A 27,962-nucleotide genomic window follows, 5' to 3' on the forward strand; every position below is an offset into this window, starting at 1 on the left:
TAATGTCATGGATTTCCAAATTAATAGTGGTCTGCTTGTCTGTGATATAACTGACCACTTACCAGTTTTTATTTTGTGTGACTGTGATTTAAAAAAAATAGATACCAAGATCATGATAGCAAAGCGAACAATAAATGAAGAAGCAATTCATGCCTTCAATTTCGATTTAGCACAACAAGATTGGAGTTCGGTGTATGAAGAGTCAGATGTGGACAAGGCTTATGATAATTTTCTAGATATTTTTACTATGTTGTACAATAAACATTGTCCTGTAAACGAACACATGACAAAGAAAAAAAAGATAAAAAGTCCTTGGCTCACAAAAGGAATTATTAATGCTTGCAAAAAGAAAAACAATCTGTATAAACAGTTTATCAAAGTAAAAACAAAAGAAGTGGAACAAAGATATAAAGCATATAGAAATAAATTGACTGATATTATAAGAACGAGCAAACAACTTTATTATAGAAGAAGATTATATGAAAATAAAAACAATATAAAAGGAACTTGGGATGTGTTAAACAACTTAATTAAACAAGGATCTTCTGGAACATCATATCCTGAATATTTTACTGATGCAAATGGTGAAAATCACAACATGAGTAATATTGTCGATGGGTTCAATAAATTCTTCATAAATGTTGGCCCTGAACTAGCAGCGGACATCCCGTGTCATAAAAATGAAAATATCAGTAATATAAAATCAAATCCCTTTTCACTGTTCCTCTCAGCTACAAATGAGCAAGAAGTAATAAATATCACATTAAAATGTAAAAGTAAGTCTTCAATGGATTATCATGACATAAATATGTCTGTAGTTAAACAGGTTATTCTGAATATTGCTAGTCCCTTAACATATATCTGTAATTTATCATTTCAGTCCGGTTGTTTTCCAAAAAAAATGAAAATTGCGAAAGTAATACCACTATATAAAAGTAATGACAAACACAGTTTTACCAATTATAGGCCTATTTCTCTACTGCCTCAATTCTCAAAAATTCTAGAAAAACTTTTTAATTCAAGATTAGAAAAATTCCTTGAAAAACATCAAATAATAAATGTTGGTCAGTATGGTTTCAGAACGCAAAGAACCACTTCAATGGCGATAATTGAGGCAGTAGAAGAAATTACTGATACACTGGATAAAAATAAATATGCAGTTGGTATTTTTGTTGACCTCAAAAAGGCCTTCGACACAATCAATCACTCAATTTTACTGGATAAATTGGAAAGATATGGTATTCGAGGGAAAGCTGGTAACTGGTTAAAAAGTTACCTAACAGGTCGGGAACAATATGTTAGCATAGGGCATTACCATTCAGAGAAACTTGGTATTACATGTGGTGTTCCCCAAGGGTCAGTGTTGGGACCAAAACTTTTCAATGTATACATAAATGATATTTTTGATGTTTCTCAAGTACTTAAACTCATACTGTTCGCAGATGACACCAACATATTTTTCAGTAGCGATGATTATACTGATCTTGTAATGACTGTAAACAGGGAGCTAAAATTAATAAAAAAATGGATGGACATAAATAAATTATCATTAAATATAAATAAAACTAAAGCAATGTTTTTTGGTAATTTAAAATATAATATAGAATTACCAATTATCATTGAAGGTGTACCAATTGATAATGTGAGTGAAAACAAATTTTTGGGAGTTATAATTGATAACAAAATTTCATGGAAACCCCACGTCAGACACATAAAAACCAAAATTTCTAGAAGCCTTGCAGTTTTGAACAAAGTGAAACAATTCCTTGATAAAGATGCACTTCGTACTCTGTACTGTACCCTGGTTCTTCCATATCTTACATATTGTGTGGAAGTGTGGGGAAATACATATAAAAATACAACTAATCCATTAGTCACAGTACAGAAACGAGCACTGCGTATTATTCACAAGGCTGGTTATCTAGATCATACTCACAAATTCTTTCTTCAGGCAAAGTTACTTAAATTCCAGGATCTGGTTAATTACAATACATCCATAATTTTGTATAAAGCTTTTACTAAACTTTTACCGGCAAATTTACAAACTAGATTTGAAATTCGAGAAAAGGTTTATAATGTGAGAGGCTTTGGAGAATTCAAATTACCCAGAACTCGAACAACCCGTAAAGGTTTTTGTGTGTCTGTATGTGGTGTGAAAATCTGGAACAGTCTGAGTTTACAATTGAAACAATGCAAAAATATTCATAGATTTAAATTTCTCTACAAACAGTTGGTCTGGTCACAGTATACTCAATGATGGGTTTTAGTGTGCGCTGTAATGTCTGTCCTCTTACCATTGCTGGTATGGATTCCAAAATAAAAAAATTAAAAAAAAGTGTGCGTATGTATGTACATATATGTACTTGTGTGTGTAGATATATATGTATGTATATGTATGTGTGTTTGTTACTTGTAGTTATTACTGCCTGTTACCTGTGGTAATGCAATTTATAATTTATATATTCTGTATTCAGTTATGAAGGCTCTAATTGTTGGTTGCGAGCTGCCGCTTAGATGCTTGTATCTGCCCGGGGCTGTTGATGGGTCTGTATGCAATGATGGGCGTAGCTGCGGGAAGTTTATTGTTTTTTTTTTTTTTGTTGATGAGTGAGTATAGGGGTGGGATTTAATAAGTTTTCTTCGTCCCACTCCTTTTTCAGGCAAGTTTTGTTTTTTGTTTTGTGTATTTTATGTTCAATATAGGTATTTGTTGTGCCTGAAAATGAATAAATAAATGAATGAAATGAATGAATGAATTTTTTGCATTAATGAGTATCCAAGTATCAATTTTTTCTGACCAACCTTTCTCATGCAAAAAAGAACCCACTGCATTTTCACAATTTTAGTATAAAAAAGTATTGTTTTACCCTAGTAAATAGAAGAATATGTTTGTTATTGTTTAAATAAGGTACATAATTTAAATCAAAATTCACAACACAAACCAACTCTTGGTACTTGGGTCTATCCTGAACTATTTTTAAATGACCAAACCAACAAAGAGTAAAAAAGAACCAAAAGCAAACGATAAAGACTTTGTTCGAGTTCATGACTGAGTGAACGAACATCTCTTTTAGTACACTGTACGCATCTCTGCGTGGCTGCAGAGTTAAGTGTCCACTGGGTTCTGTTCCAGACAGATGAGGCATGTATCATCCTGCTGCGCTGTTTGCACCCCATGAAAAAAAAAAAGACAGAGCTGGGTGTGTGACATTCTCCCTCGCATCCACACTGCCACCACAGCAGTGCTTGGCATCACTGCCAAATGCTCCTTCTACTCGTCTTCCAGCCCTGCACAAGCATGATACCTCCACAGAGAGAAAAACAGCGACAGTATGTGAAATAGATCCATTTTTTATAATTTAAAAAGAACAACAGCTCAGAGCAGTTCTATATGCTGTTTCCTGTCATAGACAGCCAAAAATGTAAGAGGCACTTCCTCGGCAGGAGTTGGCCAGGCTTCTCAAATTGGTTTCTATGCTCCCAGGCCTCCATCCAGTTCACTATTGAATTACACTCACTTGTTTACCATTTTCTACACATAAGAGAACAAAAACAGCTTAAAGCAAAAGGGGAAGCAATGTATAATATGAGTGCAACACCAGGAGCCCAGCAGTGTCATGTCTATGTCCTGGTAGCTCAAAGATAGTGTTGGCTGAAGAGAGGAAAAGAATTCAGTCTGGATTTGATGTCTGTGGTTTGAACGTGTGGCTTGTCAAAGGTTTAAGAGCTAAGTCAGGTATGTTTAGCTGTCTTTTGACTAATAGTTAAACATTTTATTTATCCCACATGTCTGTAGTTTTGACTTCTTGCAGAAGGCTCTAATGCTGTTACTAAACCATGATTAGTTCATGTTTTTAGAAACTGACTCTATACTGCCTAATAATTCCCTTGCACAAATCATATACTGTGTATTTCAACAAATTCCAGCTCTTTGTTTAAACTACATGATACTGAGCTAAATAAGTAAACCCAACACAGTGTTTTTATGGCTGCACCATTCACATGGTATCATCGCAGGTGTGTGGCGTATATTCTTATACACATTTCCAAAACCTGTACTTGGTGTCTTTCAGACTGACATCCAAAATAAGAAGTTGTTGCAAAATGTAATTAATGATTGATGTCTTTTACACGTTCACATTCCATCTTTTTTTTTTATCTTAACTGGATCATTTTTAGTCTTTCAATTGCAACAATGTTAAAATCATAACCTGTTTTGTCGATACAGTGTCATTTTACTTAAGTAACCTAAACAATCAAACACCCGCTTTGCATTTATAACCCATTTGAATTGTTCTAGTTTTGGTCAAGATGCAAATCTTCATTTTTTACACTGATTGATTGATATTTTCTGTTTTTTGAGACAGATGCCTGATGGTGTGAACAGTCTGTAGACTTAAAGGCAGTTACAGTTTTTCTTCCAAATGACCTAAAATGTCATCATTTTCTTCTTCTCCCACTGCTATATACACTTTCATAGCCCACCCTTTTTATTATACTTTCACATTTCCTCTCAGCTTTTATCTGCAAGTATTGTCCTCTGTGGTCCATTGTTAAAAATCCTTCCATATGCTCAGCTCCATCGGAGCAGGTGGCAAACCACAGGTGGAACTTACACCTTCACTTGGACTGGCATCCATCCCATGAAACAAAAGAAGTTGGCTTGCTAACTGTGGGATTGAGGATGGGGGGTAGAGGATAGGATGGAAGAATGGAAGGTAGTATCTCTGACCTTTTTAGTAGCCTTAAGGAAGGACAGATATCCTTTATTTTGTTAAACTCCTTTGTGAATAGATGAGAGCAATTACCTTATTTCCACTCTTTTGTATCACTGGATTTCAAGAATGGATTAAAAATTGCTGTATAGCAGTTTCACTAATCACATTTTACCATGTTACAGATTTATTGGAGAAAAGGAATTAAGTGGGATCACAAATACAGGATGAGGGGGCTGTGTTTAAGGAACTAATACTGGCAGATAATAAAATTCTGTGATTTACTTCTCTGAAAACAAATTATAAAAAGCATTATGCCAGTTCTCTGGGATATTGGTGACATTTAAGGCTACATTCACAGTTATAAACCTGGAACTTTTGCTAAATGCACGGGTATTAAATTCTATTACAGTTCTCATTTATTCTGTAATTCTACTGATAGAAAAAAAGTGTTTTCAGTCCCAGCTGTGTTAGTACACACCACCTTAGGCTAATCGTTATGTGTTGTACAAAAAAAAAGAAATAGACTCAAAGGCTTCACAGAATGTGCTGGACACTTATCTTATATTTTATTCTATCCTCAAGTATATATTTATTAAAAGAAATGAAATTGAAAAATAGATCTGGCAAAATAACATTGACGCTATTTGAGTATCTTTTTTGCTTTTCTGAGTACTCGGGTATGTCAAAACAGTCCCCAGAACTCCGTCTTCTGTCCATGTCTCTCAGACACTAAGGGGTTTGCTAGTTAGATGAACTTTAGCAAGGCAAGCATGTTGAGGGGGTGGAAGATGTGACAGGAATGCTAAGCTTCATAAATGGATAAAATAATCCCTGTATGGATGTGTTGACGATGTGCCGTGAATAAAAGAAGTGGTAGGGACAGGAATGGATGAGAAACAGCTCAGCTTCAGCACATTAATGACCTCCAGCATCTTGATGATAGCTAATATTCTCCAGCTGCCTCTCTCTTTCTTTTACTGAGATGTAATTTCTGCAAAGGCACAAAACACAGTAACAATAAGTCCAAAGTGGTTTTTTAGGCGTGCCATAATCTTTGCTGTACTTTAGAACATGGTTGCTATCTCTTGAGTAATTCAATTTGTTCCACTTTGAAGACTGTGCCTTTTCCTCTATTTTGGGAATACATGTTTGCCCTTGGTATATTGTCTGAGACTATTAGAAACCTATCATTATAATTCCTCTAACTAAGTAGTATTTGTGATAATTCTCACAATCTTAAGAGATTGTACACTGAAAGTATTATTTCTTTTCTTTTTTTTAAATGATAGCTTATCCAAAATATCACAATTACCCCTGACAGCAACATCCATTTGCACATGTGCTTTGTTTGATCCTGTGTGACAGTGAGACATACCAGTCTCTATGTAATGGCCTCATCGGTCTTGTTTACAGAAAAGTAATACTGTGCTGACATGCAGGCTGAATGAGTACGCACAATGCAGTGGCAGTCTGATTTTTCACACTGTCATTTAATAGGACAGGGCATCAGCATGGCATTTCATACAGGTTCTAGGGCTTAAAAATTCAGAAATGTGTTATTCCGTACCACTGCTTTTACCTTTAACCTTGTCCTGCTTTATGTTTTTCGATAGCTCATTAATTAATCTCCAACTGACTGTTGGACAGCAGAAAGAACAGGAGAGCATCTGGACCAACATCAATTCATTAATGATTTATTAACATTTTAACTGCAAACTTGAAGGCTTCTAAGAAGTTAGCTTTGATGAATTCATAACTCCATGACTGCGGTAGAAATCTCAGTGTATTTGTTTGTTGCTGATTTACTGATGTGCATGGGTATGCAGAACAAGAATCTGTTTTGTTTGTAACTTACTGAACCATCTTTCCCTCTTATGCCCTCATAACAGAAAAATCCACCTACGATGCCTCAGGCTCCTCACCTTTACCGAGCGACCCAGCAGTCACAGGCGTTCCTGCTCACCCATCGGCTGACCTGTCAGTGGCTGAGGAGGTGCCTTTCCCAGTTGTCCATTCAGACAGTCACTCAGACACTGATGCGGAGGGCTTATCGGGGCAGCCTGCTTTTTCTTCTGTCTTAACCATGATGGCAGGAACTGTCAAACATCCAGTGAGCCTTGATCAAAGTAGAACCTTGCCAACTATCACCAGGGATGAGATCCATACCACCCAATGGCCTTCACGTAATTCCAGCCAGGGCTCAGACATGTCCTCCTCATCGTCACATGTGGGAGCCAGCTCAGGTTTGACTTTTAGCATGTCTCAAAAACACGCAACACCGCCTCAGACTGCTGGTTACACTGTATCCAGGCTGTCACGTGTATCCTTCACAAACGGAAACAACATTGTATCATTGTTTCCATCATCAACAGAGTTGACACCAATAATGTCTTCTCCATCTCCATCCACACTGTCTGTGCTTTCATCCTCCGTGCCCTCATTTTTCCTGTCACCTTCCACTGAGTGGATAGACAAAGCCCTTCAGACAGAAACAGCAGCGTTATCAGCAAGGTCTCAGGGTTGGTCAGACAGTTTAACATTCCCGCAGTCCACCACTCAGTCACTTGCTGACCTGCAATCTGTAAGACAGGAGAGACAAAGCAAAACAAGCAAACGGCCACACTCTTCAAGTGAAACCAGCATTGATAAAGGCAATAAAGTAACAACACATTCATCAGTGGACAGAATCTACCCAGTGAGTGAATTATACACTAGAATTGCAACACCCAAAGAAATCCAGACACCAGCAACCAGCACATATACACTATACTCTACTCCTAACTATAGTCAAAATCTTTTAAAAATTTTGTACAGACCTACTCAAATGCAAAATCCAGGTATGAACTTTGTACCCGCCAATAATCTTGAAATGAACGCCTCATTTCCCTCTAAACTGGAGAGTCAAACTGTTCAAAGGCAGCAGGGAGCTTCACAAAATCCCACATCAGCACTGCTGTCTGCCCATCCTAAAGGCTACTCAATTTCTAGTCATATCACACAGTGGCTTCTAAACCAAACGGCATACATGGAAGAGGAAGTTAAGACAGCAGGAGAAAGTCACACTTTTATTCATGAAGGTCATGCCGTCATGTCATCACTCAGCTCGCATGTTGGGACTCCCACTGTGTCACCAGTAATGGCGATCACACCAGGTGAATCATTTTTTACAGTTTCCTTGGAGACTCCACCAGGTAAAGTGACGCTCTCTGAAGCTGCAATCACCAAGCTAACAGGTAGCCACTCTGGCATGATGTCCTCAGAGCATGTATCTAATCCTGGTGATTTACTGATCGCAGCGGGTCACAGCAGTCCCAGAGTCCCTGCCACTGATGTAATTTACAACCAGGGAGAGATAACGGCAGCAGAGCTCAGATCTGTTTCCACTCATGCTCACCTGAATAACTCACTTTCACTCACACAGCTGAAACCTGATTCCACTATTCGTTCTATCCCCAGTTTGAGCACCAGAACAGGAACAACATCGTCTGCACTGGAGTCAGATTTGTTCAATTTGAGACCCAGAAATATTCAGGAATCTGTAACTGGGTCTTCCAAGGGCATAACTCACTTGTACATAGATTACACAACCTCAAAAACTTTATTTTCTAGCAATAAGATAGAATCTCTTTCAGGATCTGCAAATGACATAATTTATAAAACCAGAAGCCATTCACACCTCAATCAGCCTACGTACAACCCGAACTATAATAATATAGATGAGCTATCTTCCAGAAGTGCGATATATTTTGCAAACCAACCCAAATCTGTTTCATCACCGCAAATAATTCCCTCAGAAAGACCTCTTCAAACAAGGCCTTTGCCTGATTTTTTCCATAAATTGTATACACTTAGTTTAACTTCTAAAAAATCTGAAGAGACAGTGGTGTCCTCTGATGAAACCTCTGCTCATATAAAATCAGAGGGCATGACTGAGATCCACACAAGAGCAGAAAATAGTAAAGTATTGCAAGGTTCTCCTGTATTCAATGGAAACAATGAATCTTCTCTGATCAGTGATGCTGTGTTTTACAAGAAAGAAACTCCATCAGTGTTCGCAACACGCTTCCCATCTCTCGGGACTAAAACAGATTTTTTCATGCTGACTAAAGGGTCTGCAGGTTCTGGAAAAATCTCTACTGAAATCCCCTTTTTACCAGTAACAGCTGAACCTCTTATGAGAGTTTTTCACAGAGACAATGTGACATTGGTGGGTCATAATGAACCGTCCGAAATGACCTTAACACAAACAACAAACTCTTTTTCTCATTCTCAGGGACCAATCACTAGTGTGAATAGCAATAAATCTAATTTTCACCTGGACAGAGAAACGAACATGCCCTCCGATGTTTCCCCTGCTGTAACTACTTCCTCCAGTGATGGACAAAACAGCATGGAGACATGGAGTGCTATTTTCAGCTTGGGCACAAAACTAATGGCACCATATACAGACTGGAAAACCATCAAGCCTATGGCTCTTGAAAGCAGTGGCTTTAAATTAGAAAGCACATCTATAACCTTTGATAGGGTAAAATCTAATTTACCAACAGTTGGTCCCTCATTTCAAAATCCAAAGCTGGAAGATGGACAAGAGCGTAATGCGTACATGCTGAATTCTGCTGATTCAACAGCTGTTGCCAGTGATCCATATCCAGCTCATCCAACTGGTGACTATCCATCTTTTGCAACTTCCGACTATAAGGAATGGAGCTTGTCCCCAGCTAATTTTAGGTCATCTGTGGCTTTTAATGTAGAGCAAGATGTTTTTTTGCCCCTGTCTCATATAACTACTGATTCTGCAGCATTTTCCCAAGCTGCTCATGTTGAATTGATATATAAGACCAGGAACAGCCCCTCGCTGACAGCTGTTCCCTCTCTTGAATCTGCATTTGATTCTGCTGTCACACTTTCAAATAGCCCTGTGCATAGTATCTCTGATACTGACAGCAAGAGTAAGACAACTGATTCCATCCTGAAGGCATCAACCTTCCCTTCTTACCCATCATCATCATCATCATCATCATCATCATCATCATCATTTTCATCGCCATCTTCATTCTCATACATAAGACCCACCACAAGAAAAGCAACCATGGATGAAGGCACTGCATCGTTAGCCGTCTCTCTAAATCTTGAGCAATCTTCATTTCCATCATCATCACCAAGTTTGATCTCATTATTAGATTCTAATCGCTCACCGGTAGTGACTGAGACATTTGTTCTTACAGAAGCAGAGACGGATGAATTAACCGCTGGAACTTCCAAAACAGTTGGACTCACTTTCCCCAAAGAAAAAGAGGCTAGTTTAAGCCCCTCTCAATCAGTCAGAATTACCCATTCTGCTGGGCCTACCGAGAGGACAACTCAGGTATCACCTCTGACCCCTCGACAAGACACCACGACAGCCTCTGTTAAGCTTTCCACCACTACGGCTTCAACCACAAAAACTAAAAACTCCACCACTACCACGCCTTCCCTAAGAGTCACTACGCAGTCAACCACCACTACCACACCACAGACCACGTTCGCGACCGGGAAAACCACAACCGTCAGGACTCAGTCCAACAGGAGAACATTCACACCGCCTGTCCTAAGAACGAGCCCTCCCAGGGGGGTCACGGCTGTCTTCATCTCACCTTTCACCACTACCACAGAGACTCCACCACAGCAGTGCAACATCACTGAGAGAATGTGGGTGAAAACAGGTAAACAGTACTTTTTGGAGAAGTCCTAGAGAAAAATAATATAACGATATGTTTTTTTTTAAATTTATTGCTCTGACTTGTTTTGTCTGTTGCCTGTCCTGTCTTGTCCTTTTTGTCTGTCTCTTAGTTGTTTCCATCTATGTGAGGAGAAACAGGCTAGACAGCATTCAGAGGCAAAACCTGCGAAGGGGACTAAGTCAAGGCCTCAGGAAAGCTCTCAATGATACCTCTGCCCAAGCACAGGTCAGACTTTCACCAGTTATTGCTTATTGTGCTACAACTACATCTTTTTCATGTTTATAGATGGATAACATAACTTGATTTCTTCAAATATGGTTGAACAAATGTATTTTTTTTACAGCTTCTCTTGAATTGCAACTTAAGTTACGCTTTCATTATGCGTTTATGGTCTCTCTTCTCTAGTTTAACAACCAGTTTAACAATAATAGAAAAACAATATTTATTTTTCTGGAAATTACAGTCCTATTTAGAGAAGAACAGAAGATAAAGTCGGGTATCTTCTAGGGTGTGGATACCTTGTGATTGTTTCATTGACACGGTTTTAATGTCTTATGAGCTTGCCATGAGCTCATGTGAGTCAAATTCCCTTTTTCAGAGGTTTGGTTTAAAAAAAAATAGCTCGAACCCTCAAGAACCCTAAAAAACTATTCAGCTTAGACAATAACTGAATAAATAAATACATTTTTAACACTGAAGAATTGTTTTCCGGTTGTGCACTCTCCAGAAAACCAGAGGTTTATAAGCATGTGTTACACACTCATACCGAGGACCCTCATGTAGGCTGTGTGAAAAGAAATGAAGACTAATATAGAAATAGGTTGACTGAATGTGTCCCAGAAGGCACAGAGTGATGTCACATATTTGACTAAGTGTACCAGGATTAAAATAAGATGCATGTTAGGACTGTATCGGTGCTGTAGATATTTACAAGACACAACCTGAGTGTCTGCAGAACCCATCCATATTTCACACAATCATCTTTTTGTGTGTGGATAGGTTAGCTGTGAACCAGTCATAGTCCCTGCACTGCCAAAAGCCACCTTGTCCTTGCAGTAAGCCTCCAATACCTTCACTCAATGTGACTTAAGTGTGAGAAAAACACCAAGCGAGGAACAGAAATGTTTACTTGTGAGGATCTACCAAAGACTTGCTCTTGTGATGATGTCAGTAAGATGGTAAACATATGAATATACGAATAAAGCACATGCAAACAATATATTTTGTTATAAAAACAGTCTTTTGAGGTCTGGAAGTAAATACAGAGAAATCTGTCTTCATAGCACTGTCACAGTCACAGTCATTGCTCCAGGAAATGTAAACTGCACCTGTGTGTGTGTGTGTGTGTGTGTGTGTGTGTGTGTGTGTGTGTGTGTGTGTGTGTGTGTGTGTGTGTGTGTGTGTGTATGCGTAGCTCAATGAAATGCCTTATTGTGTTGTATTTCTCAATCTGGAAGTATCAAATATTTGAGAGGGAGCCTTGTGTATTTGTCCTGGCGATGTGAAGGTCAGTGCTCTCACATGTTCGCTCTCTGTAGTCTCTGAAGGTGTCTTGCTTCAGTGCACTCCTGTCACCCATTTCAGCATTGCCTGGTTTCCTTTTAGTAGCACTTCTTTCTCATCCAATGAGAGGCAAGCTGTTGGCTGGGGAAATTGCTTCTGTGTTTAATTATAGGTTATAAATGGTTGGGAGGAGAGTGATGTGCTGAGCTGATGCTAAAAAGATCACAAGAAATAGACTAAATGAACTGAACCTCAGGACTAAGACCATTAAAAAAATAATAGTGAACTATTTCCGTGTCTTTCATGGAGTTAGGATTCTGCCACAACTTGAGAGTTTTTGAATGCCAATAGTGGGATCTGTTCGGTCTGCTGCAGTCTGTCACACTCTTTGAGACTGAGTTAGTGTGTGTGTGTGTTCGAAATGCAATCTCTTAATAACACCTTCACATGGGTGAAGCCCAAGAGGATGAAGTGATAATAAAGGGCTCTTTTCACAGAGCTCATAACAAGGCTGAATTGTGAGGAAGCAGAGTGGTGACTCTCAGCTACAGAGACTAGGCTCTCAGTGTTTCGGCTAGTGGATCTCCTTGTCAGCACAGGCTTTCAGATGGGTTTAGATAACGGATTTGAATGGTTTCACCTCTCATACACGCACGCTAGATCTGCCATCATTCCCTTTTCCACTTTCACTGTACTCAGAGTTCACGAAGAAGTCAAACTCTAACTGACAAACACATACTGTATAAATTTTATTCTGTAATGAGACACAATTTCCCAAACACACAGGTTTTGCATTTATATCCGTGAACGTATTGATTCCAGTCCTCTTGTGTTAGAGGTGCAGGAACATAAGCGTCTTTGTCCCAAACTCACCTATTTAACAGTCTCGCTCATGTCTCTCTTCTCAGCAGCCCCTCAGGCCCTCATGGTTCTCACCACATATCTGTATTCCACGATCACTCCCTCCTCTTCCTGATGCTCTCATTAGTGACTTGGATAACAAGTGCATCTTCCGATTTACTGTGAACGATTTCATAGCATGTATGCAATTTCTATTTGAGTGATTTTTACTATATGGTAAGATTCATTAAAATAAATTTAAAAACCGTTCTAGTTTTTTTTTACAGTAGAAATTTCAATTTGTTATAGCAGGAGAAGTAAAAGGTGTGGCTGATGACATTAACAAGCTATTCTATTCAGTTGTCTTACTAGTAAGTCAGCAGACATAACATATGAATCACCATGTTTGAACAACTTTATTCTACATGTGTTAATGGCCCTATACAACACACAGAAATTGTTGTTCTTTGAGACCTTTAGAAACAAAATTCCTCTGATTATATTTTTCTCCACAAGCAGCACACCAGTGACTTGGACATCTAGTCGTTGTCTGCAAGTGATTTTCATTCTGTAATAAGATGAATAAAAAGGCAAAAAGCAGTGGCTATCTGAAAGGCCCACTTGAGATGTCACTTTACTTTTTGTGGTTGCATTGTGGGTAATGATGCAAACTGGTATGCAGTGCTGCATATAACAGCTTTATGGTGATTTGCATCATCTTATAATAAAGTATCTTTTATTCTGATTTAGGAATGTGAAAGGAACCACTCAGACCTTTAAGGAGGTTCTAAACGCAGACATTCATTCATTCATTTTATTCCTAGCCTGTAATTTATTGTTTGGATGATTTTTTTCTCTCTACAATTTTATTTTGCTTTTTATATTGTTTTTTTGGCATTGGATATTTTTCATTTTGTAATGTATTTTTATGTATTTTTTTATGACTACATTTAGTGGGTTAGCATATTTGCTTTCTTCTTCTTCAGAAATCAGAATTTATTTTATCTTAATATACTGTATGTTTAAGTTTCATTAAAAGTGTAGAAGGGATAATTTTTCTTCATTAAGAATGAATGACTGTCACCCTTCCAGTGAGGTCATTTCTAATCAGGCTTTGGCAAACAGTAGATGAATCAAATAGATGGGCCAGATGCATCTCTCAGGTCCTGTGACAGATCTGGATTTTTGCCTTTTCCTTAAGTGCATAACTTTCTGATATTGATATAGATATGCTCACTGGCCTGCCACTTCTTTTTTCATCTACTTGTCCAGTTTCCTCAACATTTTAAGTAGACACTGCTGAGATATGTTGAGTTTTTGGCTAGCAGCTCTTTGGAAATCACTCTGTTGGTGCAAAAACAGAATTTTATTCCTGTCAAACTATGTAATATTTGGTAGTTTTTATAGATTTGTATTAGGAAACTAGAACAATTTGTGTTTTTGTGTGTGTGTGTGTGTGACAGGCTGTGGTTAGAGACACAATTTAAAATAGGTTCTTTGCCAAGTTGTCGTTTTCTAGACAGAACACTGGTTCATCCCATGGTTTAGGTCACTTTTTTATTCTTGGATGATTCATAGGTATGTGTTAAGTAAAAAAGAAATCCTCTGAAAATTATTAGATATAATGACTGGACTAAAATGTCTGAATAAATTTTGAAAGCCTGGAGAACTTTTGCTCTAGTTGGGCTCTAGGTATGGCTCAAAACTTTTTCATAACACTTAGCACATCATAGAAGACATGTTGAAAATACCTTCTTTAATCATGGATTTGTAGAGGTAATCATTTTGTAATTAATGGTAAAATGTAAGCAATATGGCTTCTCAAAGACATCCAACTCTCTTTTTCTTTTTCTTTCTTAGGTGGAGACTGTATTTGGTTCTCCCAACATGACAGTGGCTTATCACGTGACTGGAGGGGATATAGTTTACCCTCCGTCTGTAGTGATGGAAGGCTTGGCATCCTATGGCCGTGATAAGCTGATTGCAGACCTGCGGCAGTACCTCCCCATGGTAACAGCCCTGCCCCTCCCAGTTGAATTATGGAGACCCAGCCCAGCCACAGGCTTCCAGCTGAAAACAGGTCAGCCAGTGCTCAGTCAGGTTGAAAAGAAAAAAATAAGTCTGCTTGAGACTTGCCGTTATATGTTCCTTCTTTGACTGTGCACTGGAAGGGTATGAAGTGTGAAAAGAAATTCTGTGATACCACATCAGAGACAGAAATGGCAATATGGCATGTAGGTACTTATAAAATAAGCACAAATAAGTCAAATTCTAAATGTTCCTAATATAGTTATATACTGTCAAAGATAGCAAAACACACTCTTACAGGCTTTTGAAGAATTCTTTGATTTTCAGAATGCAGTTTGTCAGTTTGTGTTGTTTTTATGTTGCAGTGCTACAGTTTGTGGGAGTAGGTGATGATCCTCGGTCCTGTCGCTTCTCTCAAATGATGGAACAGAGGCTTGAGAAGGTTTTTTCCGAAGCGCAGGCCAAAGTGCTTAACGCTAACAGCAGACTCTCTGTTCAGGTACTGCGGGGGAACCTTTGTGTTCTGGTCCTGGAATTGCGTAGGCGTTCCGCATGCTGTCAGGATAGATATTGATGATAAATAACTTAATTTTGTCCCCTGTTACACTTCAGTATCACCATGTGGTTTATGTGATGTGGCAGCCACAAAAGGCTGCAAACTGTGTGCAGTTTGAGCAAAATTGTCCCTAAGCATATTAGGCTGTGCCTTTTTTTCGAGAACTACTTAATTATGTGGGAGAGGCATTGGTTATATTAATTTTAATGTGCTGCCACATTAAAGTGCACCCTATATTAAAACTAATTTGCCGTTTATGCATGGATAAAGCTACTGTATTTTTGAATTCTTTTATTTATACATACATATTTCTCTGCTGTCGAGATTCTTGATGATATTTATCATTAAAGACAGTTACTGTTTCCGTGCCTCCCCTGTCATTTAGAAAAATATTTCTTAGAATTTGCAGATTACAGTATACAGTATAATCCTAAGCATTTTGCTCATATTACCCACACTTCTCTATGCCTTGTTCTTTTTCTGACCTCGACTTTTGTGTTTTTCCTAGATGCTGAGTGTCTCTCAGGCAGCAGGATCCCCTGCTGTGTCACTGGTCTACACTCTAAAGAATGGGACTGGCTTTCTTAATGGCACTGCTGCCTCAAATCTACTTGGTCAGCTGTCAGCTGAACTAGTGGGCTACTTCCTCTTCTATCCGCCACTTATCGTTGCTGAGCGTAAGTTGCAATTTGCATTCTTAAGTGAGTGTTAGGCAAGAGTAATGCAACAGGCCCTACAAGAACAAGCATCAGAGGTAGTTCTTGAGTTCTCCTGGGAATGATTTGTTCTCTAAATACAAAAGAGATTCCAGATGTTTCAGGTTGTGTCTCACAGGGCTTTCATGTTTGGCTCTAGTTGTTTGGACACTGAAACTTTAGTATTGATTAACTATGCTAGAAATCATGCCCTAGTTAATTTAATGCATTCTGAGCTTTTTGCATTCACATGGACTCAAAAAGCTTCTCTAGGCATTGGCAAAAATCATAAATTTCTTTGCTAAGCCTGACTGACATCCAGTTTTTCAGTAATTGGATGTTTTTGACTGTTCTTATGCTATTACAATCACAATTTTACATTTGAGTCATTTAAAGAAAGTTGATGAAAAGACACAACTAAGCCTCTGCCTTTCATCTCAGCCTCCTTTGAGGGCATAGTCAGCATCCATCTGTGTTAGCATTGTACTTGGAATAAAATAAAGAGTGACAGGGAATCAGCAGGAGTCTAAACAGCAATCCCAGTAGCGTCCTATGGCAGCCTGTTACTATCCCTTGTGTAACTGCTCAGTGGATGGAGATATGGTCGACATGGACCTCAGATGCATGCAATATAATGAGACTTATTTTTATGGTACGTTATTAATCCCTAAAGGAGGGATTGTGTTGTTTTGCTTGACCCGGTTCACATAAATGTACAATAAAGGTTCAGCAACAGAACTACTCTGATACACACACGCACACACAAACAGGATTTTACCCAGAAATCGCCTGGAGATTTTTTGTGCTTCAGTCTATGTCTATCATCAGCAACACTTCACATAATGGCTTCTGGATTTGTGCTTCCTTGATGCGCTGCAGTTTGTGTAAACAAAAGCAATGGGACCTTCAGAATGTGTTAACCAGAAGAAGCAAGTCAGCAACAGCTAGATATAATCTATCATGTACCCTGAAGTCAACCTGTCATATTACATCACACATTTTGCTTGAAACCCCTGCAGATAATAGCCAAATGCATGGAAGAGGAAATGATCTTTCGTATTCAGCAGTCATACAGCGAGGCACTTTTTCAGTTTTTTCTCTCGTCCTTGTCGGAGTTACGTTTTGCTCATTACAAGTTCATACAAAAGGTGTGTTTCCTAACCTGAAGGCATCCTGTGCAGACACTGAGAGCAGTGATGTCCTGCTCATGCTTTACCAGTAGCATTATTATCTTAAACATTATATGTGCAAAATGGGCCTTAGTGTCTTGCATTATGTAATCCAGTGTAAGCAAACCTGTTATATAGCTCAAACAGGTCTGGAGAGATTCTATTTAAAGACTCACTGGGTCAAGCAGACTTCAGGAATACAGAGGAAGCCACGGGACAAGCTGTGGATTTAAAGAGGCTGATGTGTTGAAACTGCACCTCTGGTTAGCTTTCTATTCAAGCAGAAACAAGACTCCCAGCTTGATTGCAAAAGTTTCTAACCAGGTTCAGTGCTTGAATATTTCTAGACTGTGGTCAGTTTGAGAAATTGTTAATCATTGGACTTGGACATGGTCATGGTCAGGATCACACCAGAGCTGATACTTTATATAGGACTATAGGCTTCCTTGCAATAACCTCTGCCTGAGTTCAGTCTTAGTTTTAACTTTTAGTCTTCTTCATGTTCTGTTGTTGCTAAGGACATTGTGAGAAGAGACCAAACAGATTTTCTAACCTTTAGACTCAACTTGTTTGGATCTTAGAAAGATTCAGAACTGAGTGTTAATGTTTGTCAAATAGTGGTAATAATGTTTTCCATTCACATCACCAATAGGAAGTAATTTAATAGCATGCCAGTGACTGTAATGAATCCTCATCTTTTCTTGTGGATTTTCTTATTTCTTTGAATCCTTTTATAGCCTCTATATTTTCAGTCCACATCAATTTTCTGTATGGTTTAAGTTTAGTAACAAGTTAAAGGAAATTGTTATCAAAATATATGAGATTTCGGAGTCATGAGTCAAAGATAGTTGCATTTTCTCCATCCCATATGAGCTCAATAAAGCTATATATAATATCTAGAGTGTCAACAGTGTTGCACTCATGTTAGCCTAATCAAGATAGTACTTCCTATGTACTGGGAAGGAGAAAAGCCTCTAAAACTGAATTTTAAGAAGTAAGATGGTCCAAAGGTTGTGCTGCTGAGACAAAACAAAATGGGGTACTACCTCTAACAGTTAAAAATACTAAATGAAGATCTTATGTTTCAAAAGCATCTACGTGCCTGTCTAGAAAGAGCAGTTTCCCTGCTCGTAGCCTGGTGTGTCCTGTGCAGAAGAAAGAAAACAATCTAAGATTAAATATTTTACATTTGGTTTGCGTCTTCCAATCTGACAAATCTGGGATCTGACCTAAGTGCCTCTGAGGATAGATAGCAGTCTTGGGTTTCACATTGTTGAAATCAAGATAGATAGGATTTCCAGTAGTGAGCATTAAACTAAAAACCACTTTGTGTTGAGCCTGAATTAAGTTAGAAAATCAAGTTGCCTACAGGCATATTGTTTCAGTTGCTGAGCACAGAAAGAGAGGAAGGCAATCTCGGTAAAAAGAAGAGACAGAGGGAGCAGATACTGACATGGAGGAAAATGCCAGAGAGACAGTGGGGTTAAAGACAGAAGTGTGTAACAGTGATTTTGTTTGTTTTGTAGCCTCACAGTTAGTGATATTACACTGCTCACAGGAGGTGCAAGCATATGCCAGCAGCGGCTGCCTCCTCACTTCAAAGCCAATTATTGCAGTAAATAATTAACTGTGGGGGATTCTCATGCCACCTTAGGCTCTGCTCTGACAGCAAAGGCCCGCGATCTCATACGTTCCAACGTGCAGTCTGGACTGCTGAGCTCAGCTCTTTTACACCCCCTGATTTGCGACAACCTCTCTCAAATGTAATGACTGAAGCTATTTGGAAATGTTACCATTTTAGACTAGATCATTTAACTTTTCAACATGTGAAGGTACAAAGTAGAGAAAATTAATAATAGCTTTTGCTGGAGAGCATTTGGGATTTTCAACGTTCTCATCAGAAAACAGCAGGGGTTCACGCAAAAGCTTGCTAAACCTTGCTGATTAATAGTTCAAATGACTGAAGCTTATAGACAGCGCTGAACTGATTTTGCTGACAGCCTTTCAGCCCTATCCATTATTGTTGCTAAAGCCCTTACTATTCCTCTCACCCTTCTCCCCCACCCGTCTCTCCTGTCATGCCTGAGTGTACAGTTCTGTGAGTGTGCTTTCACAGACCACTGATACAGCATTCCCCAAAACACTGCACCAGTCTCTAGCACAACAGCTTAATCAGGCAGGAAATAGATGTAAGAGAACACAGAGACAACCAGAGCTCAGACTGCTTAAAGCTTCCCTTGCTTCTGTATTTGTCTGACTATCAGTGATAATGAGGCTTTAAAGTGAGATATCAACACACAAAATGTGCCAAACCTTCAACGGCTTACTGTACATTTTTCTTGAAAGGTTTCAAAAGTGTTGGTATGTTCGGCTCAAATTAACACCACCAAAATGATACATTCACACTTGCATCAATATATGTTGAGCTTTTTTTGCATTGTTGATTATATTCAGGTCATATACAATTGTGCAACTGAGCATTCATTGTAAAATCTCAGCGTGCAAAGGCAAATGTAGGCTACACTACTGTGTGGAAATCGTATATTGGTATTAACTTTGCTTTCAACTTTTTTGTTGTCATTACAGCAATGGAATATCACAATCTGAACACTTCAATAGCAACCAGAGACTTCTGGGTTGTTACAGGTAGGGATATCATTGCTTACTGACTGTTAAAATCAGAGCTTTGCTCTTGCTTTGTGAGTGGATTATTTACTTATGAGTCGCCATTTACTTATGACCAGTATTCAAATGCAACCAATTCCCAGTCCTCCAACGACATCCTGGAACATTCTACTTCTACAGTTTTGAAAATATTCATTGGGAACTTTAAGAAATGAACTGATGAACTGTCTCATTCCAGAGGAGAAATAAAGTACAAAATGAGTCCTAGTAAATGTTTTCAATGTGGGTGTTTTTAAATGACTAAATTGGCTGAGGAGCAATACACTGATCAGCCTCAGAATTAAAACAACCTGCTTAATGTTGTGCAGATTTTCACTATAGTGCTAAAACAGCTGTTACTGTATCTGTTGGGATGTGGGCATGCCATGTATGGTGTTTAGTAACAGATCCTTTGTGCTCTGTGGGTTGCTGTGGGTGGGGCATCCATTAATTGGGGTAATTCCAGTACGTTCTGCAGACGCTCTATCTGATTGGGATTTAGGAGAGTTTGGAGGCTTTGACAATGCACATATTGTTGATTTTCTAAAGCCTTTCCTGATCAAGTATATCAGCGTGCAAGGGTGTAATGTTCTGCTTGGAGGGAGGGAGCAGAACCCTGGTTGTCCGAGCAGAACATTTCATTATAATGAGACGGTCAATAGTATTTGCGACAGCTGTCAGGGGTTTTAATGTTGTGGCTCATTGGTTGTTGTATATCTCTAAGTTGTCAAACTGAACGAGTCTTTCAGATCACAATCTGTTGCTCTACACCTACTCCAGTGACACTTTGAATAGTTGAAAGTCAGCCCCACACTGAAGATGAGATCCAACCAGAATTATAGCTTTTCTGCTTTTTCCTATTTATAATAAGGTTCTGAATGTCTCATAAGTTCATATCAGAATTAACAGTGCTTTGGCAGCACTTTAACTAAGTATGGTCATGCCAATAATGAAAGCTGAATTGAATTCCGAAGCAAGCTACACTATATTACAACCCGCACACACACAGACACACACATTTCCAACTGTGCCTCTGTCTTTTCTTTTGTACTCCTTTTTGCCCTTGCCAACCATGTATTTTTTTTCTCTTCACAACAATCTGGCCATCCTCTTTATTTCAACTACATTTGCAGTGATCCAGGATGTGGATAATGCCAGCCTGGAGGGACAGTACCAAAGCTTCGCCAGTCTAATGGAACAGCGCCTGGCAGAGTTGTTTGTGTTGGCGGGCCAGCAGGGCACTCGTTTTAGACGAGCAACGACTGTAGGCAGCTACACTGTCCAGGTAAGAAACTGGCACTGCAGCCTGTAGGGAATGCCAGTCATCTAAGATTCTTATTCTGATGTTTTGCCTGACTGCCTTGGCATGTCAGAAGTCAGATTAGTCAAATTTGTTTCGTGGGCTTTTTTCTCCCAACAGTATGAATATTTGATACACTTTGATACGCACTTCTGCACATGCTTGCACGATTATTTGTGGTCAACCCCTGATAATTAGGTAGCTTCTCCGCTCATCATGTGGTAATTGCTCATCAAAACAAGTCAGAGGTTGAATATTTTACCCAACAAGTCCTTTCTTTTTTCATACAGTTTTTCATCTTAAGAAACTCTCCTAAATGCATGATTTTATTTTTGTTGTATTTTGTGAAATTAAAGTTGGTGCATAAGACATTGTAATAGCCGTTGAATAGGTTTATGCTGATTGTACAGCAGTTCACACACACACACACATCCCTTTTCATACCCAATCAGATGGTGAGCATCCGCCGGATCTCAGGGTTGAAGAATCCGGCCGAGATGACCTACTATGTCCAACACAATGGCATTCCTTTATTGGGCACATCAGCTGCCAAGGTCCTGAACACAGTGGATTCTCAGACTATGGCGCTCACCCTGGGCTACTTTGTCCAGGTGCAAGCAGAACGTAAGCAAAGCATCCTTCTAGCATTTGACAGCTAGGAAAAGTGACACAAACACAGAGACAGGTGAACCAAAACACATGATACATGCCGAGTTTGGAAAAGAAAAGCTGGTGTTGTGGTGAGAGACATAGAAGAAAAGGTTGAGAAAGCTCTTTGCTGTCTAATCTCTCTGAAATGCTCCCAGCGGGACATTGTTTGTTTGGGCTACAGTGCAGCTTGCTGCTAAGAGAAGAGACAAGGGGGGGAAAAAGGGTGAGACAGAGTTTGTGGGTGGCAGGTGTGGGAGGGGGCATGCAGCATTCTCCTATGCATTGGATTGTCGCCTGCAATAGCTGAATGAGGCGCAGTGTATGTCAGCTTGAGCTGTATGCAGTGCTGCAGTGTAATGAATGATTCTTCATGTTTTGTCAATACAACATGCTGAGGACTTCATTATATTTTAATGAGCAAATCAAAGGACAAATGGTTATCATTTAGAGCCTACTGGATGTCATAAAGTAATGACAGGTAAAAAACAAACAAACAAAAAAACAAAACAAAGAAACAACAAAAAATAAAACAACAACTTATTTAAATTTTTTTCAGCTGTCGTCAAGAACCCTCCTAATAACCTTTGGATAATCGCTGCTGTTTTGGCCCCGATCTCCGTAGTAACACTCATTATTATCATCATCACAGCTGTGCTGTGCAGGAAGAATAAGAATGACTTCAAAGCGGATGCCATCGGTAACCTTAACCCTCGAGCTAAGGTATTTATCTTATTCATGTACTGAGCTATATTTTGGTAATCAATTCATTGTTTAAATATATTTTCAGGCTTCGTGACCATTTGCTGCTTGTCTTAATTTGAAGGCTTGGATTCTTGGCTAGACAAAGACGTGAAGACCTTGAGTTCAGGGTCTTTTTTTTCCTGATAGAACATTAAGAGATGTACTGTCTGTCACTTTATTTAGTAGCTACAGACTACAGATTGTGTGATGTCTGCCATCTGTCATTGCGTGATCAGGGTCAGTGATGCTGGGATATGTTAGCGATGTTTTGTTTGTTATTCTTTCGGATTTTGTATTTTCTGTATTTTATTCCACAGTATCTGCGTTATCCCGTTTCAGTGCCCTCTTTTAACGCATTAGCAGAATCCTAGTCAATTCTGAACACAAACCCAAATCACACATATAATGTTTAAAACATTTTCTCTGGCTTTTAGATGGCGTACCGGAGAGATGTGGGCTATTATCACCAGGTATCTATTTCTCTGTATTCCTCCTCATTACTGATCTGTGTTTTCATTTTCAAGGCTCAGCTGTGCCAGCAGTGGGATTTGAATGGGATTTTGGGCAGACAGCAGCTATTATATATTGTAATAAATCCTGCTGTGCTGATGGAAACTAAGGATACAACAGGAATTCTGACTATCAAACCTGCAACAATGAGATTTCCGTAGATAAAAGAATGGCATTGCCTGTACTTGTTACAGTATAGCAGTCACCACATGACAAATCTGAAAGACTAAGGCTTGCAAAGAATGGTTTACCAGCAGAATGAGCGCTTTTGTTTGTGTGTATGCTCACAATTGCTTAGTTTGTGTAGAGAAAATGGAAAAGTGGTTTAGTTATTGCTCCATTCAGAGTTTCTGTAATTACCTAATATCTCCAGCTGCATGAGTGTCATTTTTGGACTCAGTAGTTTACTGACATACATCACTGTAGATACATGAAGATGCAAAGTATAACTCAGCGTATCCCACTGTCTTATTTATGAACTTTCATTAGTGAGAAAGCAATAAAGTCTTCGTATTAGACTGCAAAAGCAACTTCAGCACTGCTTTCAGAGCGCCAATTGTACACACAGGTCTTGCATGATGTAAAAAACCCCACCATACCAGCTAAATTCTATAAAATATGAAATACTCAATGTTATGAAAAATCTTTAGTGAAAGAATATCCGATTCCTTCTAATAAGTAATGTAAAAACCCTCAGTTGCTCAAAGATAGCTTCAAATAGGTAAAATTTAAATGAGTCTCTTGTGCTAGCTCTTCTACATTACTCAGCGTCAGCCAGCCAACTCGTTTCATCACACACCCTTGTTAGAGTTTTCTCTTTTGAAACCAGCAACAGGAGGGGTTTCAGTTAGTGAGAAGACAGGATTCAGTGAAAATCGTTTCTCTCTCTCTCTCTGTGTGTGTGTGTGTGTGTGTGTGTGTGTGTGTGTGTGTGTGTGTGTGTGCTCTATCAGCAGAGAGAGGATGAATGTTCACAGCAGTGTCACACTTTGTGATTTTGCACCATGTCTGGGTTACTTTGAGGCAGTGATGTGTGTCTGACAATTTATGACACCGTGATGGGAGCGGTCCTAAATATTTTAACGTATGTGTATGTATTAGTGAGTGGGTCTGAAGTATTTTGGCTACTACTGTTTTTTGTTTTTTTTTAGTATATTGGCTTCAAGTGTTAGGTAGAAGCCTGTACCTTTCCTCGCTTGTCCTCAAATATTTTTTAATATATAACTTTATTGCTGTATTTCTGTAAAAGTCTGCAAATCCCATTTTTGTCACCGCCCACTGCAAGTCATTTATTTGACAAGAATTTGGAAGAACATGAAAAAGGGCCTCAGTTAAATCTGTGCTTATCTTTTTTTAAAGGCGCAGCGGTGCAGTAATCCCCACTTCTTTTTCCTAAATCCTTTGGACATCAAAATATTCACTGTGTATTTTAGCTATACTGAGATATTTGTAACACTCGTTCTGGGCAGCATAGTTCTGTGTTGCTTGAAATGGTTAGTTTTTTTGACAAGAGGTATGTGATAAAGAAATCACTCTCACTTCAGCTATACTTTTTGTCACTCTGCATTTTCACCCAACTTGTCTATCAGCCAGTCCAAGGTTTTGACTATGCCAAACAGCACCTTGGCCAACAAGGAGGAGATGAGGAAACACTGCCTGTCAGTCAGGATACCTTAGTGATGTCTCTACAAATACGGGACACACCACTTTCACTAGAAAAGGCTCTGCAACAAGATGGAACTGCCAACAAGAAAAGTCTCACCACTGACAAACACAAAAGGTATCACTCACTCTAAATGTTTTTTACCTACGTGACTTGTATTGATCTGAGGTTAAAAAAATGCATGATGTTACTCAGGTGATAGCAATGATTATATGTTCATTAGTTAACAGTTAACTGTTTGCCTACAGATTTTGTGTGTGTGTGTGTGCAAATAGTCTAAACAAACCCCCCAAAATACTTGAAAACTTGCCTGTGACATGTTAATTAAAAATTGTGTCATAATTGTTTCAGAGTGTAGTGCAAGCACAATAAGCAGAAATGGACCATGCAAACTGAAGTGTTTTGGCAGTTAGACTGATTAGAAGTGACATCATAAAGCAGAGTCCAGTGACAGTAGGAGACAGTGACAGGACCCCCTGGAGCCTTGAAGCTGGTGGTGGAGCAGAGTAAGCAGATGGCTGATGGAGATTTTGAATGAGACGTCTTGGACATTACAAATGAGGTGGAGATGGAGAGGAAGAGAAGGGATGTATGATGATTTTCAAGGCGGGATTTAAAGAACAAGGAGTGGGAGCTGATTGGCTTAGAGAAAGCAAACAGAAACAGAACATAAAAATAGACCTGAGGGAATAGCACAGCTCTGTTCATCACAGTCCTCTTGAACCTTGTATCCCTACTATCAGTAGTAATGACTTAATGAGCTCCTTTACAAATAAAGTTCTGACCAGTAAGAAAAGAAGAAAAAACCTAGCCTCCATACAGAGCTGGCAGATGTATGATCAAGTAGAGCAGCTTTAGAAACGGCTGATCTTTATTCAGTTTGTTTTTCTTGGCATTAGCTTTGAGAATAACTACTATGACACTAGACATTAAAGGAAATGCATTGTGCTGGTTTCAGTCACGCTTATCCAATAAATCCTTATTTGTTCATATAACTAATGAGTCTTCCTCACACACAGATGATCATGGAGATCCACAGGGTTCTGTGCTAGGCCTGATGCTTTTCACAAAAGAATAAAAAATAAAATAAATAAAGTTTTTACAGGCCATAGCTTTAGCTATCATCTGTTAGTGATTTAAACCAAGAACTCTGAGGACATAAATCATGATCCGATATGATGATGGTGCTGAGGAAACGTCTCATCACATAAGGTTAAAACAAAGCTACAACAAAACTCAACCTCCCAGCTGTCTGAGTTGTATACTTCAGTCAGCATGCTGATGTTTGTAAAGCAGGGGTATCAAACTCAATTTCACTAGGACCAGCCTGGGAAATGAGAGCACTAACATGGTTTTATTTAATCAAAAATAATAAAAAATATCCTGAATTATATTGTTGTTTATGTCCCGTAGAGCTTTCTTATACATAAATTGTTCCACAGAAAGCCCCTAAAACTTCCACATGTTGCCTAACCATCATTTGTTTAGTCAAACAAACTACATTCTGGTGTGAGTCACTTAATAAGGAAGAGACATCCTGATAAAAGCAAAATAATTTAACCTTTTTTTGTGCACATATTTTTACAAGTGTAGTATTGTCTTTTTCACAGACCTCGACATGACAGCTCAGTAGCTGCGTGTGAATATCCTCCACTAATGGGCTTGTATTTTCTATTATGAAGCTTGCCTTTACAGCTCCATCACTTTGGGATTTGGCTTGTAAAATCACATTTTTGTAGCTGCCTGCCTCTTTTTAGGCAGTGACTTTTTGAAGCCTCTATACTCTCTACATGGCTCTGTAACTTTGCTGGCATGTGGTTTCAAAATGACAATAGAAGTATATGAGATTGTTTCTTGGGAAATGGATGCACATGGTCCTCTCTTTATGCTCAGCGAAGACATCTGTTGTACTACACAACTGTCTATCTTCAGCATTGGATTTGCATCTTTGTGATATAGGTTAAGGTTGTTAGCTTGTACATAAACTAAAAGGTGGGCCAGATGAAAATTTGTGAAGGGTTGGATTTTGAGTTTTACGTGTTTCCTAGATAAATAATTTAATTGATTTTTTTTTTTACAATATATGTGTTATCACACGAGATCACTACTCATGTGCAAAGTGCCTGAATTATATAAAGAAAGGCAGGATGATAAAACATACATTTTCCTGTCCTATACTCTGTCCTCATTTTACTCCAGTGCTGAGCGATAGGCAGCTATAAGCAGAGTTCTCTGCATGGGCAGGTGAAATTGACCTTTTCCCCCATCTGACAGTCAGTCGCGCTGACTCGGTAATTAATTGCCATGTTAAATCATGCTAAATTATTTAATCAGGGAATGCAAAAGGGCATAATATTTCAAGGCCATGCAAGATAATGATATCGAACAAAATTTATGTAATAGAAAAGGGAATCTATGGACTAGTGGTCCTGCTGTAATGATTTTAAACACTCCTGAGGCAGCAAAAGTTTTTAATTTGTTATTCATCAAGATACTAATGAATAACAAAAAGCTATTAAAGTCTTCATATGTCATCATTAAGTAGATTTTCCTGGTTTTTAACCAGCTATATGCACTTATCCTAAGACGTACCAAGCCTATGATTTACCTTTTTCCACCCTGCGGTCTGTCCTCGCTTCATCTGTTATAAAACAAAGCCTGGCTCCAAGTTTTCAGAGCACAGAACATTTGCTGTAGAGGTTAGTTTGGAATTCTTGTAGCATTTTTTTTTTTCATTCATTCATTTCTGTTGCAAATTTGGTAGTGTTTTGCCTGGTCGGTTCAGAATACAACAAAGAAGGGCGAGCCATGCTGAAGCAATTTCAGCCATGTCAGCATTTATTAATAGCAGCTCAACAAATATAAACCAAACGAACAAATGAAGGTGGCCACCCAGGAGAATAGCTGAAAATCAATCAAATCATAGCAAATGTAAATCTTGCTGGGTGGCTAAAAGGCACCAGCCTTCAAGGTGGGAGGAGAGAGAACCACGGTCAGAGAAAAGAAGCTTATACAGACTCCTGATCACGTGAATTCAGTCTGTGAGTGCGAAAACAGAGTCAGGGATTTGTATCAGAAATAAAAAGGAGGAAGCAGAAAGCAGGCCAAACAGCAACTATTGACGCAAGGCCATCACACTAATTGGTTTTAAAAACAGTTCCAATAACATCAGTGTCAGTGACTCATTTTTATAAGACTATTATA

The 27,962-nt window shown here is 38.8% G+C and overlaps 1 protein-coding gene across 1 annotated transcript in view; it reads left to right on the forward strand.

The window, feature by feature from the left end:
* The window catches only part of kiaa1549lb (KIAA1549-like b), a 64,523-nt gene that overhangs the window by 23,931 nt on the left and 12,630 nt on the right, over nt 1-27,962 (forward strand). The window contains exons 2-13 of the mRNA XM_085400679.1: nt 6,608-6,961; nt 9,944-10,420; nt 10,548-10,663; nt 14,642-14,861; nt 15,175-15,308; nt 15,874-16,042; nt 19,816-19,875; nt 21,027-21,178; nt 21,646-21,817; nt 22,401-22,564; nt 23,020-23,055; nt 24,685-24,875. Of these exons, the coding sequence (XP_085256805.1) occupies nt 6,608-6,961; nt 9,944-10,420; nt 10,548-10,663; nt 14,642-14,861; nt 15,175-15,308; nt 15,874-16,042; nt 19,816-19,875; nt 21,027-21,178; nt 21,646-21,817; nt 22,401-22,564; nt 23,020-23,055; nt 24,685-24,875 (2,245 nt within the window). The remainder of the gene's footprint in view (nt 1-6,607; nt 6,962-9,943; nt 10,421-10,547; nt 10,664-14,641; nt 14,862-15,174; nt 15,309-15,873; nt 16,043-19,815; nt 19,876-21,026; nt 21,179-21,645; nt 21,818-22,400; nt 22,565-23,019; nt 23,056-24,684; nt 24,876-27,962) is intronic.

Source organism: Rhamphochromis longiceps, linkage group LG1 (assembly GCF_057381845.1).
Source record: "Rhamphochromis longiceps isolate RC_006_pf linkage group LG1, R_longiceps_female_GT1.1, whole genome shotgun sequence".
NCBI classification, from domain to species: domain Eukaryota; kingdom Metazoa; phylum Chordata; class Actinopteri; order Cichliformes; family Cichlidae; genus Rhamphochromis; species Rhamphochromis longiceps.